At 39.9% G+C, this 14,545-nt stretch overlaps 1 protein-coding gene across 1 annotated transcript in view; it reads right to left on the bottom strand.

Annotated features, from left to right (window-relative positions):
- Positions 1-13,861, bottom strand: part of ap3d1 (adaptor related protein complex 3 subunit delta 1) — a 32,488-nt gene extending 18,627 nt beyond the window's left edge. The window contains exons 1-18 of the mRNA XM_047375773.1: positions 13,516-13,861; positions 10,049-10,144; positions 9,276-9,356; positions 9,068-9,148; positions 8,840-8,947; positions 8,520-8,649; positions 7,372-7,511; positions 6,978-7,051; positions 6,810-6,859; positions 6,492-6,541; positions 6,140-6,188; positions 3,510-3,655; positions 2,429-2,577; positions 2,110-2,340; positions 1,794-2,025; positions 1,560-1,705; positions 1,293-1,434; positions 936-1,007 (exon numbers count right to left, since the gene is read on the bottom strand). Coding sequence (XP_047231729.1) covers positions 936-1,007; positions 1,293-1,434; positions 1,560-1,705; positions 1,794-2,025; positions 2,110-2,340; positions 2,429-2,577; positions 3,510-3,655; positions 6,140-6,188; positions 6,492-6,541; positions 6,810-6,859; positions 6,978-7,051; positions 7,372-7,511; positions 8,520-8,649; positions 8,840-8,947; positions 9,068-9,148; positions 9,276-9,356; positions 10,049-10,144; positions 13,516-13,611 — 2,073 coding nt within the window. The 5' untranslated portion in view covers positions 13,612-13,861. The remainder of the gene's footprint in view (positions 1-935; positions 1,008-1,292; positions 1,435-1,559; positions 1,706-1,793; positions 2,026-2,109; positions 2,341-2,428; positions 2,578-3,509; positions 3,656-6,139; positions 6,189-6,491; positions 6,542-6,809; positions 6,860-6,977; positions 7,052-7,371; positions 7,512-8,519; positions 8,650-8,839; positions 8,948-9,067; positions 9,149-9,275; positions 9,357-10,048; positions 10,145-13,515) is intronic.
- Positions 13,862-14,545: the final 684 nt, after the last annotated feature.

Here is a 14,545-nt window from a genome sequence, read left to right as displayed (position 1 = left end):
AAGCAATACAAAAATAAATAAATCATTGTTCATTAATCTACAGTTAACATCTCTACAAAATTCCCTCCCCGTCACAAACGATGTTTCAGACAAGAATTTTCAGGGCTCCCAATTCTCTTCTTAGAGAATAAATATAAACATAAAACCTCACTATGAGCTATAGCAGATATTTCTAGCGGTCAGGCTTTAAATATGGAACCTGCAAAACCAGAGCCTGGAAAGATGGATGATAGATAAAATAGTAGATGGACAGATTGCTGGTGGACAAACAGATGATGGATGGGCAAATGGATTTATGGACAGACACAGATGAACTGATGGACAGACAGACATACTGATAAACAAATGGAAAAATGGATGGACCAATGGATGGACAAACAAAGCAATTGATGGCTGAAGGGATAGACAAAAGGACAGATGGATGGACAGACATGCAAAACAGATGGACATATGATTGAACAAATGGATGGATGGATATAATCCTTTGACAAGGAACATGCAAATGGTAAATGGCCTGAACTTGTATAGCGCTTTATCAAGTCCCCAGAGACCCAAAAAAGCTTCACACTACAGTCAGTCATCCACCCATTCATACACACTGACAGTGGTGAGCTACAATGTAGCCACAGCTGCTCTGGGGCAGACTGACAGAAGAGAGGCTGGCATACATAGGGCCCACCAAGCCCTCTAACCACCATCAGCAGGCAAGGAGGATGAAGTGTCTTGTCCAAGGACAAAAGGACTGAGATTTAATACAGTCTGGGAACACAAATATTTTTCCATACTCCATTTTCTTCTTCCAAACCTATCCTGAACTAAAGAACAGTGAAATAAATGTATACTTTTCTAAACTAAGTAGGAACTCTGTATTTCATTAACAGAGGAAAGCAAAACACTGTTATTTATAAAAGATGAGTGGAAAGTAGTCAACATACCTTTTGAGAGGATGGGGAAGCCTTGATGTAGAAAGGATTGTTGGCTTGCTCCTGCTTTCTGGCTTCTCTCCTCTGGGAAAGAAATAAAATCCGCAGCCTGAATTAATCCATGAATAAAAGCCTAATTTAGTTTTAGCACAAGCAGGGATCCACATGGGAAGGCAGATAAATCATGCTTAAACTCGAGCTAAAAATCAATACTATTTTTCTAAAAACAATCCCTGCCCACAAACATATTCATGCCTCACCTTCGAGTTTAAGGGGATAAATATTTATCCCTCATTGGGAATGTCAAATTAAAGTGCCAATGTTGGTTAAAAAAAAGGAAGACTTGTATCAACCTTCACCAATGCATACCCTTGCAAGCTCTTTCTCATCCACCTCCGTGTGGCGCGGTCGGGAATGTTTTGGCTCCTCCTTTGCGAAAATTGCCTTGGGCTGCTCGTCCTCAGACTCGCTTTCAGATGGCGGCTCATTGATCCAGGCATCCAGGTCGAGGCTTCACAAACATACAAACATGTTTACACTTCAGTGGTTTAAGTTAATTATGATATAGATGCGCTAAAGCTTTAGTTGTTTAGTTGCTGACTCCCTAAACAGGAAGAATGTACAGGGTGAACTGACCCTTCAGGAACAGGTACTTTCTTCTGTGCTTTCGGGGCGACAGGGTTGAGCTCTCCAGCAAACAGCGCACTGACTTCCTCTGCCACTTCCACATCTTTCTGTTGAAGTTTTTGGACGTACTTCACCAGCTGCAGGATGCAGGACGCCTGAGGATCGAAGGTGAGCCAGTCAACATTACACATACTGGATATTAGTTTGCCTTGAGGTGACCCATTTGCTTCCTTTTTGTCTCACCCTCTCCTGGACTTCGAGGTTGGCGCTCTGCACAAACAGCGGCAGCCTGTCTATAAATAGCTGGCTGGCGTCCTGTGCAGCTGTGCTGTCTGTGTTGCCCTCCTGGCCCTTCAGCACTGTGGCAAACAGCTTGGCTGCGTTCTGTACATAAACGGCCTGGATGTGGCCTGGCAGGGTGGCCACCTTGGGCCGCAGCATGGCCTCTAATGTCTGGATCGGGTTCTCTAGGTGTCTATTAAAACAATAGGATTTATACAATTACTGCTTTAAGAACCTTTCAATGCTCAGTGCGTGGCATGTGGAAAACTGAACTCACTCTGAGAACTCGCCGCAGATCCAGGCTGCAGCATACAGCACTTCGCAGATGCCGTTCCGCTGCGTGTTGCCTGTCAAAAGGTGGGCGTTGTCCAGCAAAGTGGCCATCTGAGCGACAGCGAATGCTCGGATGGCTTTGACCCGAATGGCAACATCCAACATCTGAGAGGCAATGAGGTGGCCGTGCCGTGTGCCCTCTAATCGGGTCAGCTCCACTAGGATACTGATGTACCTGCCATTCAGACAACAGTATAGTAAGTAATGTTTAATCAAACGAAGTTAAACGAACTTAGAGTAAAACAGAAAACAGTAAAACAAACCATTCAAAGTTGGTGATGTACTGGTAGTTGCTCTGGCTGCAAATATCGATGATCTTGGTGAGCAGTTCATCCCTGTAAGTGGTTCCTTCAGCTTTGTCCACATGCAGCATCAGCTTCTTCACAATCTCCATCAAGTTCTTCTTAGAGACCTGAACAGAACAGAAATCCAATCCACAGTGATGGAAGGCATGAATTCAGGTTTTACTTTATGTCTCTTACCTAAAAAAAACTAACAAAAACACTAAATAAAATGTATGTAAACAGAACAGATTGCTGAGACTAACAATACATAGTGAGATTGGGATTACACCATTTGTTTCCTGTTTATTCATTACTGAACAAACCTCATAATGTCGCAAACTAAATTAGAGATGCACTGAACTTTGTTGCCAACTTCCAATTCTTGTGAAACTTTGTCCTGCTGATTTAATCAGATTTATTCTTATTCTGAATAAGGGAAACACTCTGCATTTTTTCCAAACCATCCTGCTGTTAGCCATCATTTATATCAGGAACAGCTTCCTGTTATCTGCTGAGGTCTGGGTCTCTCCCAGCCTGAATAAGCCAGGCAAACCTGGAGGTTGTAGCCTCTTACATATGTGCTGTCTCAGGCTTTATTTTAAACACCTCACTGATATTGAAAAGAGCTTATTGTGAGTCTTCTTTACTCAGTAACAATGTCCACAGTCGAGCTCGTTATCGTGACCTGACATTGTTTTTTTCCCCAATCAGTGAACATAAGCAAACAGATGTTTTAGTTCCCAGGCAGGCAAAACACCAGTCAGGGTCATTCAAGCTGAAAATTGGCTGATTCTGGTCGCCTCCTTAGTTCTTTGTGCACTCCTAGTGTTAACTTAGTCAGGATGGAAACCACAGTTCCAGGCAGCAGAGATCGAGGGTTTTTTTTTTTTTTTCCTTTTTCTAGTTTAGACTAAACAGCAAAACAACTTTACCACACCGAACAAATTAACTGGAACATATAACACAGCAACTACAGCAAAAAGGTAACAATGAAACAGATTCTACAGCCTATGTTGCATACGCAAGTTAAACAGTTTGGAGTAACGATTTGGCTCCATACCATGCCATAGAGCAGGTCCAGAGCCCTGAGGCGAATGGATTCATCTTTGTCGTCCAGACACTGCAGGATGAGGTCCTTATGAGACTGCACCGACTTGGGGTGGGTCTTCAGGATCTTTGACATGGCCAGCAAGCCCAAGTACTTCACTGCATAAAAATGAAAACACACGGAGCCTCATACAATGCACCCACTATATTTCAACCTCATGTTTTACCAGTTCTGGTATCTGCTGACAATAAATTCATTTGTTTAGACAGCCAATTACTAATAATTTATTAGTCTAATTTTTACGCTGCTTTACAGTCAGTTTGTAAATGTATTTACTCCAAAAGGCTTAACCAGTGAGAAAGCTCTCTCCAGGAGGATCTCGAAAAACATGATCATAGAAAAGTTCATTTATTTCAGATATTTCATTTAGAGTGTAACACATCTTAAAGAAAATCAGATACAGACAAATAGCTCAAGAGTTTATTTTTATTAATTTTGATGATTATGGCTAACAGCTGAGGAAAACCTGAACTCAAGTTTCTTAGAAATGTTTAATATAAGACCAATTAAAGGAGTTTTATGCAGAAATATGATGTCAATGTACACAGTCATGGGAGGAGACAATAACTCACACCCTCCGTAAGCTATGCAAGCCCCAAAATAACACTGCTAGAAAAGCTGACTGTTGTATCCATACATTATTGGAAAGTTTAGTGGAAGGGAAAGGCGTGGTAGAATACTGTGCACATGCAATAGGTATCAGCAGCCTTAAAGGGACTGGGAAGCATAGCCCATAAAAGAATATTGGGTTTTTATTAGCTGTAAGCCATAACCATCAAAATAAAGAAATAAAGAGAAATAAAATTTAAAACGTCTCTGTCACGAACATATACAATATATGGGTTTAGCATTATGAACAGAATTACTGAAATAAATGAACTTGTTCATAATATTTCAATTCAGTGAGAGGCTCCTGTATATGCCCTATGTTCTATTATAAGCTATGAATTTAAAAAGGAAAAACGGAAATGAACACAAAACACACCAGACAATGGAAAGGACAAACACACATACAAACAGGAGACTAGTTTTGTTTTGATTTATCCTTTGCAGTGAACACCGTCACGCAAATGGCCGCCCACTGGCGCAGGTACTTCACAAAAGCAGCAGATGATGACTGGTACCATCTTTTACATGTTACATGATCTATTGTTACAATAAAACAATGGATTTTATTTTACTGCGAGCCACAAATTAAATGAATCACCTAAAGACTTTGATTCCTTACTCCTGTTCACAGAAACACTGCAGACACAACCCCCCTTTCTGACTTCAAACTAAAGAGTGCAAAGTGTATACCAAAAAAATAAAAAGGACCTTAAATTTGCTTTAATATTTAAACTGTTGTTGACTATTTCCATTAAGGACCCAGAGAACCGGTTTGGTGCCCTGCTGGTTACATTCTTGTTAGTGAGCCAGTTTGTTCTGGAAACATTAAAACCACTTTCCCCAACAGTGAACTAATCATTTTAGACCACAGCATTAGCTCCACATTTAAAAAGAAACTGGCCCAATTCTAAAATCTGGGTGCTTTACTATGAAGCAGGTTCAACATTTCTGGGCTTTCTTTTAGAGAAACCCCAACAATGAGCATTATCCCCATTTATGAGTCAAAGCATATGTACCTAACACCTAACCTGACATTTATGAGCATCAAAATGCAAGCTGTTGGTTGATGCGATTATTGCTCAAAATCTGTGGGAGTTTAGGTTTAATATATTAAATACATAGAAGAACATTCCAAGTGTTTAGCGTTAGATCTGCTGATCACTGATCTGAGCCAAAATAGAGGAAAACTGGCACATTTTCATCTCTAGAAACTTTATAGTGTTCAATATCTGTTTAAGGTTTATCCATTCTGCTGTGAGATCTCATAAAGAGTATCTGACAAAAACAAGACACATGGCAGAGCATTATTACTCTGTGAGGGGGAGAAAGAAAAGGACCTGGTGTTCATGCATGCCTTTTATTTTTTTCCATTTTCTTATCGGATGATAGGCGCCGCTTTCTCGGTTTTGATCTTTAATCTGATCTCCAAACCTCTGTTCTGAAACAGGTTAGGCTTCCAGCAAGATCTACTTCCTTTCAAACCTATTCTCTCTTGAAAAGCCTCATTAAATCAAACAAGGGGTGTGGTAAAAGGATAAACAAAACCTACTACGCTAACACCAGAGGTCCACTGTCTACACCACATACACACAACTACCTATAAATGGATGTCCGGATAACTCGAATGGTTGGAACCAACAGTATAAATACCAGTGCTGTTAAGGCTGAGGGACATTAAACTTAGAGCCAGGCTTTTTTTTTTTTTTTCCCTGGCTGGTTTTAGAGCTGCAAACTGAAACAACAGTCTAGGAACAAACACTGCAAGCCTTTCCACAGAGCAATTTGTAGATGCTGCTTAAGAACAATGGTATTCCAAGCAGGCATCCTAACACGAGTAAAAATGCGATAAAGTTCGAGTTATCCAGAGACAGGAGGTCTACGGTCTTGTCGACTACGAGGGCCGACTGTTCCACAGTCAGAAACACACAGACAATGAGAAAATGACACACTGCAGGCATTGACAGAGGGCTCACAGTTCTGGTCCGAGTCTTCTATCAGGATTCGCAGTTTCTGCACACAGAGCTGTGGGAGAGAGAGGAGAGAAACAGGAGAAAAAACAAGAGGAGCAGAGGCATTAATAAACATTTCCACACCATGTCTGCTTCTCAAAAGGAAATATCATGCAAACAACAATGAAACCAACCTCAGACAGCACATTTCTGAATTACTGAGAAATGGACTGAATGAAAATGTGTCTTTGTCCTTGCTATCAGCCAGACTTTTTGGTCATCATGCATTATGAATCAACTGGTTCGGAAAGGATTGTATTGAGCATCATGTCAAGTAACTTGTAAGACATAAGATGGGAAGCTGAAGAACCCCTACCTGGATACTAGCGCTGTGGTTGGGCATCCCAGAGGACAAAGAAATCAACACTGTAATGAAGGGCAAAAGGGCAATTAGATGGGATCAGGAACTAAATATTAAGTCGAGAAGTGGATTATGCCGTAAATATCCTGCCAACTTTCATAAATCTGACTAACACACTTGGATAAATGGGATTTACTGGACTGTAAAATGCATGTTTAACTTTGAGGGCTCACAAACACAAAATAAGGAGCCACAATCTAAATCCAGGAGTCGGATCTCTTACAAACAGGATCAATGAATTGAACACATTTCCTACTGATCCCCAGTACTGACCTGCAATTACAGTGTTGACACACTCATACAGTAGAGACATGGCAGAGGTGCTGCAGGACAGGAAGACGGGTTATGAGACAAAGAGGAAGAACAAAGTCATTCATTTGTTCATCAAATGGGAATATTTTAGTATAAATGGGACAAATATAAACCGGACCTCAAGCTCACCTGTGGATTAGGTTCGTCAGAGGTTCAATCAGCTTTTTCCCCAACCTTGGCTCCAGAGGTGTGAGCGCACCAAACTGTTGGAGTTTAAAAAGGGAGATTACTTTGTAAAATTACAATATTGGAGAATTTACTGTTTATTTTTCCATGTGAAAACTTCAACAAAGGGTCAGAAGGAGTAGCTTAATTTCCTCTTTCAAGCTAGATGTGCTCTTCTAAATACTCCAATAGTTTCATAATATAGCTTCTTGTTTAATTGCACTGAAAAAAAAAACAACAATAAAAAAACAAGGCACTGAAGCAGATTTTTGTTGTTTGCTACAGACCCATCAATGTTGACAATTTTTACCTAATGTTGCAGTTCACTGCAACGGCTCCCATCATCCTGCTGACTTACCAGTTTGATGATCTTAATGAGAACCCAATTATTGGTAGAAGAGGTCATAAGCTTGAAGAACAGCGGGGCAAGGGACAGGTAGTTCTTGGGGTTCCTCCTTGCCAGCTCACAAATGACATTAACCGCTGCTGACTGGACTCCTAAGAGTGGGCAGACAAAAAACATTAAACAGACCAAAAAACAAACGAGTCATAAAAAGACAATTTATTAGTTCTGACATATTTTTAAGTTTGTATATTATGTACAGTGGAAAAAAATAAGAGATAAGGAATAATGCAAGTACAACGACAAAAAGAAAATGTGGAATAATTTAATGTGTAGCAATTAAAGCCTTTAAATCTGGTCAAATTCTTAAAAAGTTGAACAGCAGGAAATTGATTTTCCTGGAGGTTAAATTACATCTGATTCATTTTAAAGAGCTCCTTAAAATGTCTACGCTGCACATTTTAAATCTTATTTCCTTAACAGGGTGTTTTCAGTTTCAGGAAGAAGCACATGTTCAACATTTCAGCTCACCTTTGACTTATTTTTGAACTACTCCTCACCTGATGCAAATAAGGTTTAGTTTTTATTACAGAGATCTTAAAGCAATATGAATCATGCAAACAGATGTTGCAAATAACTGCTGAAAGAACACTAAACTCTCGGACAGAGACATTGCACTAAAGCAGGATTTAAACCTGGGACATCGTTTTCAAGTAGTTTCAACATTTTATACCTTGAGGCTGCAGCCCTCATCTGGGTCGATCCATAAGCTTTAAAATGTCACGGTTCATTTTAACACGAAAGCAACACCTTATAACCTTAATTTCTGCCTTAACCTGCATTTACTGTAAAACAATCCTGATAAAATTCACAAGGCCCATCCTGTTGACGTTATCTGTTCATAACTACGCAGAATGATGAAAGAAGACATTTTAAACAGGAACAGCTCATGCTATTCATGTTATAAAGCAATAAGAACATCATATAGGTAGAGAATTATTTGCTTTCCAATAACCAAACATGTTATTTCACATTAATTTAGACTTAGATGACAGGATATCACTGCGCCCAGCTCATTTACCTCCAATAAGTAAAGTGTACTACAAACCGATGAATAAAGCCTTTCTGTACAACAAACTTTATGCATGTCTTTTGCCTAATACCTGGATCTGGGTCCTCCAGTTTCTCCTTGAGTCTTGGGAATGCAGGGCGTAGAGATTCTGGGTACTTTAAAAACACCTTATACATGATCAGCACAGCTTTCTTCCTGATGTAGGGTTTAGTGTGGGACATCTAAGATAAAAAAAACAGCAAAGAAAAAAGAAAGAAGATGATGTTATTTTAATTTAAAGAAAGAAAAGAACATTTTTAATCTACTCTCAAATAAGATAAAAGCCTTGGAAAACCTGATATCCAGGAGGGGAAAAAGGGACTTGAGAAGATGAACCATGTGGTTAAACTTGACATTTTCTGTCTGACTCACCAGCGTCATGATGTCATTGGCAAGATCACGCGCCAAATCCGGGGTAACAAAACAAGACAGGCCTGTTAGAGCTACACCTGTGTCATACTGGTTGGGACTACTGAGATCCTGTTGGGAAAAATGGTCAAAACAGAAAGAAACTGAGATGACAAAAGGAAAAAAAAAAAAAAAAGTCAGCTTTGAAAAAAGCATGAACATCAGGGTGCACAAACCAAGTGCACTGCTGACCTTTCGGATCTGATTGGTCGTCAGCATGATGACATCCGTGCTCTCGTGAAAGCACTGCGAGGCTGCCAAGTAACCAATCCTCTGCAAGAAGAAAAGCAAACACATTTATCCCTCCGCGGCTTAATTCACAGGTTGCATTCATTGTGCAGGTTTCAGAGAGGTCCTTCATTGTGAGATGAGCTGAGCAAGAATAAAACCGTAATCATACCTTGTATGTGAACTTAGAGGAGCTCATGACTTCAACAATGTTGAAAGCAGCCCAGCTGACATCGTAGCCCAGCATCTGAAGCTGTAACAAAGAGGAGACAAAGACGTTGGGTGTAAAAGCAGGGGCGGGGGGGGGCTTTAAACTGTGTCTGTGACAAACACAGAAACTAATCCATTTGAGCTGGAAGCTCTGAAAGGGAGCAAAGGTGGCCAAATGAAGTGAGACATCAAAACCTGGATGTGTTTGAAAGCTATAAATAAAATACCTGCTTACTTTTGATTAAGAAATGTGCTGCTAGCAGTAGTTAAATCTCTACAATTCAGCCTGATTTTGTTTTGCTTATTAAGGTGCATATGTTTGCATCGTGGCACCCAACGATCATTAACCCATTTATAATCTTGATAACATTCTACCACTTCTTTTCTCTCCAAACAAACTGCAAAATGATTGTCAGTATATCGTACTTAATCTGACAAGACAAAAAAAGAAAACTGACTGCTGTTCTCTGTGCTTCTCTTCCTACATGGTGAATGCACACTTCTCTTATGGAGGAATGCACAAGGTTACTTGATCCTGCATACTGCATCTACCAATGCTTTCATTTGTCAGCAGGGGCTTGAAAACCAGGACATGGTCTTCTACTAGAAAAAAAAAAAGAAGCAAGGAGGGAAAGGATTAAACTGTCAGGCTTGTACAGAGTCTCATCCATATGAGTGTATATGTGCAGAGAAGACGTGACAGGCGGCTGGGGTGTGGAGGGAGAGGGATCTTACGTAGGTGAGCTTGCACACAGCATTGGCTTTGACAGCAATGTTGTCTTGCTTGAGCTCCTGTTTGATCTCATCGATGCATGTGGAGATGTATTTGGCCTGAGGACAGACAAAGGAGCAGGCAAAAACAGACCAGACAAAAGCAGACAACAGATCAGATCGGGTAGAGCAATATCCGGAGTGGCACCAAAAAGCAGCTGTAACAATCCTGGTTGTGCCGTTGTTGCTATCCAGTCGACAGAAAGAGAACTAAAGTAATAGTTTGCACAAACCATGCCCTTTCTGTTGCTCCCCATCTAAGATTACATTTATTAATGCTCCTACTGTTGGCTTAGGGAGGCAACTGAATCATAAATCAAACTATATTCATTTACAGTTGTCTTAAAATACTCCAATGACAGTTAAATATAGAGTACATAAGGTGTAGGAGCACACCGTGAATAAAATTGTTTATCCCGTCTTGTCAGTTGTTTGAAACTTTCAGGTTCATGTCAATAAATTTGAATGCCATAGAGAAATGTATCATTTTAGAAATTCTATTTAAAAAGTGAAAATTATTATCGCTGTTAAACTTCATATTTATTTACATAACACATTTAAAATCAGCTCCTTTAACATACAAATATGAGTCAAGTGAGCCTGAATTAAAAAAAGACAGGTAAAATAAACTATGAATATCTGTAAATAATAATGTAATAATTATAATTAAAGCCTCTGACAACTGCTTTTACAACCCAACACTAAGTAATGTTTCTTAAGCAGATTTAAAAAATGTGTGTGCCCTTCAGATGTGAAAAAAATGGAGAATTCTACAGCTTAGGAATTAAAAAGCTTTTTTCATCTCGTTTTTTAATGGGACTTCCAGTAGCAACTGAGAAGTTGACCCCAGTGCAACAAATCAGTAATATATATTCAGGTGAATGTCCTTCTGGGTGCTAATGCACCTTTTACCACCACACATTTTCCTTCCACTTAACTTTCCTTTAATATACCTGTACGCAGCGATGAAAAGTTGATTTCTTTAGGAATGACCTTTGTGGCTAACCCCTTTGTGGAGGGCCAACGACGACTTTCTGCTAGACAAATGTCAAGCGACCCTTCTTCCCCATAGTTGCGTTAATGTACGTTAAAACATTTTTTCTTTAAAATATTGGTCTAGTGAAAACTACATTTTGGATTTTGTTAGCTGTAAGCCATATAACCTAACTTAACATTACATTTCCAATTGTAATATGTAACGGGCGTCACTTTTTAAACTCAATTTCTGAAATAAATACCTATTTCCACTCTGATTCATTCACATGCAACTGTAAAAACTCAATCAACCAACAAATGGACATAATGAGAACCATGAAAAGATCATCTCTAAATAAATAGTATAAATTGTTAACCGAATTAATTGAGGCTGCTATAATAAAATATTTATCCAACAATCCATTTTATTCAGCAGTGTGGAGTGAACAGAGTTAAACCTTTCATGCAAGAAACCAGTCGGCCATTGTTGAGAGGGGCAACCTCACAAAACAAACACATATAGCTGAGTAGAGTGTGCTTGCTGGTCATGTGTGTGGAGTCATGAGACGGCACAGGGATAAGAGGAGGGGCAGGATGGGGCTGAGTTCTGCTGCTGATCCATGAGACACAGCGCTTTGCTGTAGCTGAGTGTGGAAAAGACCGGGTTGACAAACCATCACCAGGAAGTCTTTCAGAACCAATCAAAATACCTGAAATAACTGAGGCAAGGCCAACACAGTCATGATAGTGGCTTCTATCTAAGCTGGGCTAGAGATATACCACAGGGCCTGAATTCTCTAAATTGTTATCGGATGCCAGATTGTTCTATTTGCTTTCTTTTACCACAAGAAACTACCAAAAAGCTCTAAAGCGCTTCCTTTAGGAGCTCTCTGAACCGTTCGACGACATCCATGCATCCTTCTCCAGTTTGCTCTCTGCTCTAAAGCCTCAAAGAGGGAACAAATGAATGAAATGTGTAAAAGATGTCGCTCACATGTGAAAAGCAAACAGAGAGCATGAGAAAATGCAGGCTGACCGGAGTTACCACGCACTCATAAGTACACACACGTAGTATTAATATTTTAGCAAACTGTCCTCTGTCGACTGGGCAACCAGCAACTTATCTGGGCGACCCAGGTTAGGTTACAACTGACGCCGAGTACAAAACCATGATCCGAGTCAGGAGATCAAGCCCAAATAGGCTTGAAGAACACAGCTGATCTGAGAGAGTTTAATTTGAATCTGCTGGTTTAGTTGCTGCAGAAATCCTGGCTTTCAAATGAGACTGTGAGATGGTCAAAGATAGAAAGAAATCCAACATCAGTTTAGATCATAACTGGTTGTATCCCGCCTCTCGCCCATAGACTGCTGGAGATAGGCACCAGCTCCCCCCACGACCCACTATGAAATAAGCGGTAGAAAATGACTGACTGGTTGTGATTCCACATAGCCATCATACTACCTAGCCACCCATCATCATCAACAAGGCCGATATAAAAGATCAGTCTGAACTCCCACGTCCTTCGCTCAAAGAGCTGCAACATGCATGATCTCATCAAAGATTGGCTCGGCCTGCTTGTTGAGTTATTATATTAAAGAAGCAGATTTAATATAAGCAAAAAAAAGGTCAACATCTGAAAATTAAGGATGAGGCCTTCTCAGACATTTCAAATGACTTTTGCCTGCTCAAATTTGTTGTGTGTATGAAAATGGTTTAATTGGTATGATTTGTCATGTTTTAACCTGTGTCGCTGTCTGTCTGGTCCAACACACACTTGCAGACGAGATTGTTAAATTTCGTGAGTTTATTTTTCCGGGGTCAAATAATAAATACATTAATACAAATCAAATAGGCTCAAGACGTGACTGTGAACCTAGACTACAAGGTACAAGACACCAAAATGGTGAGTTGTTAGCCTTTCTTTGCAGTTTTGTTGTTCAGACCCCTAAAAGAAAAAGTTATTTTTTTTGTTAGTAGCCGTTTAGTTTTTCTTACAAATATACATGTATTATCGTTTTAGCTAGTGGGAAGCCAGCTCTGCCCGCCAGTTCAGTAATCCTCTGGTGTGTTTTTGATCTCGCCTAATTTCCTGGTAAACTGTGATTCATTGCCATCTTCTTCTTCCTCTAACTGCTAGCCAGCTGTCCGAATCAGCCCTGTACTAAGCCTCTTCGTTGAGACACCTGACGCGGTTCAGAAAACCACTTTGCAGGTCTCACTGTGTAAAATGTGACGAAGCAAAGCTAACTGAGCTGCAAACCCGGCTGAGTCGGACCGGTTACATGCTAACCGCTGGCTCAAACGTCTGGGTTGACGTTAACTCACCCACTGTTAGCCGTTAACGTCTGTTAGCTAGTCGCGGTATAACGGTGATGCTAAAATGAGTTGAATAATGGAAACATTTCTGAATGTTGGGCTTTTAGATGTTCCAGGTGGCAGAGTGTGCTCGTTTTACCTCATCTTCTTTGTGGTTCCTAATGCCACGTACTAAATCCTGGAGATTTTTATCGAACATCCGATCGATGCTCCCTTTGACAATCTTCAAAGCCATGTCTGCCTGTGACTTGTGCCGCTTCTCTCTTGCAGAGAGTGTCCTTCTGGGTGCCGACCGACCGACAGACCCGCTGGACTAGTCTCTCATCCACCCGGGTACAGTAGAGTTGGCGGTCCGCTACAGTCTACAGAGCCCGGGTGGGTAGGTGAAGCTGCTGAGGCCGGACGGTGCGTCCTGAGGTGTGCAGAGACGCTGGCAATGGATCAGTGTAGGAAATGGCTGACAAAATGGCGTCTAAAGTCAGCTGACTGGAGTGTTGAAGAATCTCATGTGGGAATCAGTGGAATTAAAGGTCCAGAGCCTCCAGTTTACACTATGCTGCTGTGATACACACTGCTTGATCTTAATATTAATAACAGAGGAAAGAGCACATTTCACACTGTGAAGTTAAGAATATTTATTCCCATATTCTCATAGAAAATGGCCATGAAATTTGAAAGATTTAATTAAAGTGTCCTAGTTGATAAAAATTAACCCCAAACCACGAAAACAATAACACATTTTAAGATATTTTCAAATAATAAAGGTTGAAATAACTTTTTTTGTGTATTTTTAATAATGCAATTTTCATTTAAAGGAAAAGATTTTTATTTTGGCATACTTAGTCAATTAACTCAAAATGAACCCCAAATATCCAGGTATAACGGTAGTATATATGTTTTACGCTTCTATACGTCACATAGTTTCATTTAATTAAAAAGTGACATTTCTCTTTGTCTTAATAACAAAGTGTTTTAATAGGAAACAGCCATACAACTAAAATATTAAAGAAAAACAAACTACAATATGTATCATTAATATGTTCCAATAATAAATGTGAAAGGGGCTTAAAACCAAAAATGTATATATCACTGTGTAATGCAAGGATGTGTTCTTTCAAGAATAAAAATTGGTGAAATTGGTGCAATAATCCCCAAATTTCAAGATTTTC

This window comes from Girardinichthys multiradiatus, chromosome 9 (assembly GCF_021462225.1).
Source record: "Girardinichthys multiradiatus isolate DD_20200921_A chromosome 9, DD_fGirMul_XY1, whole genome shotgun sequence".
NCBI lineage: Eukaryota > Metazoa > Chordata > Actinopteri > Cyprinodontiformes > Goodeidae > Girardinichthys > Girardinichthys multiradiatus.
This window is presented reverse-complemented; position numbering and strand designations above follow the sequence as displayed.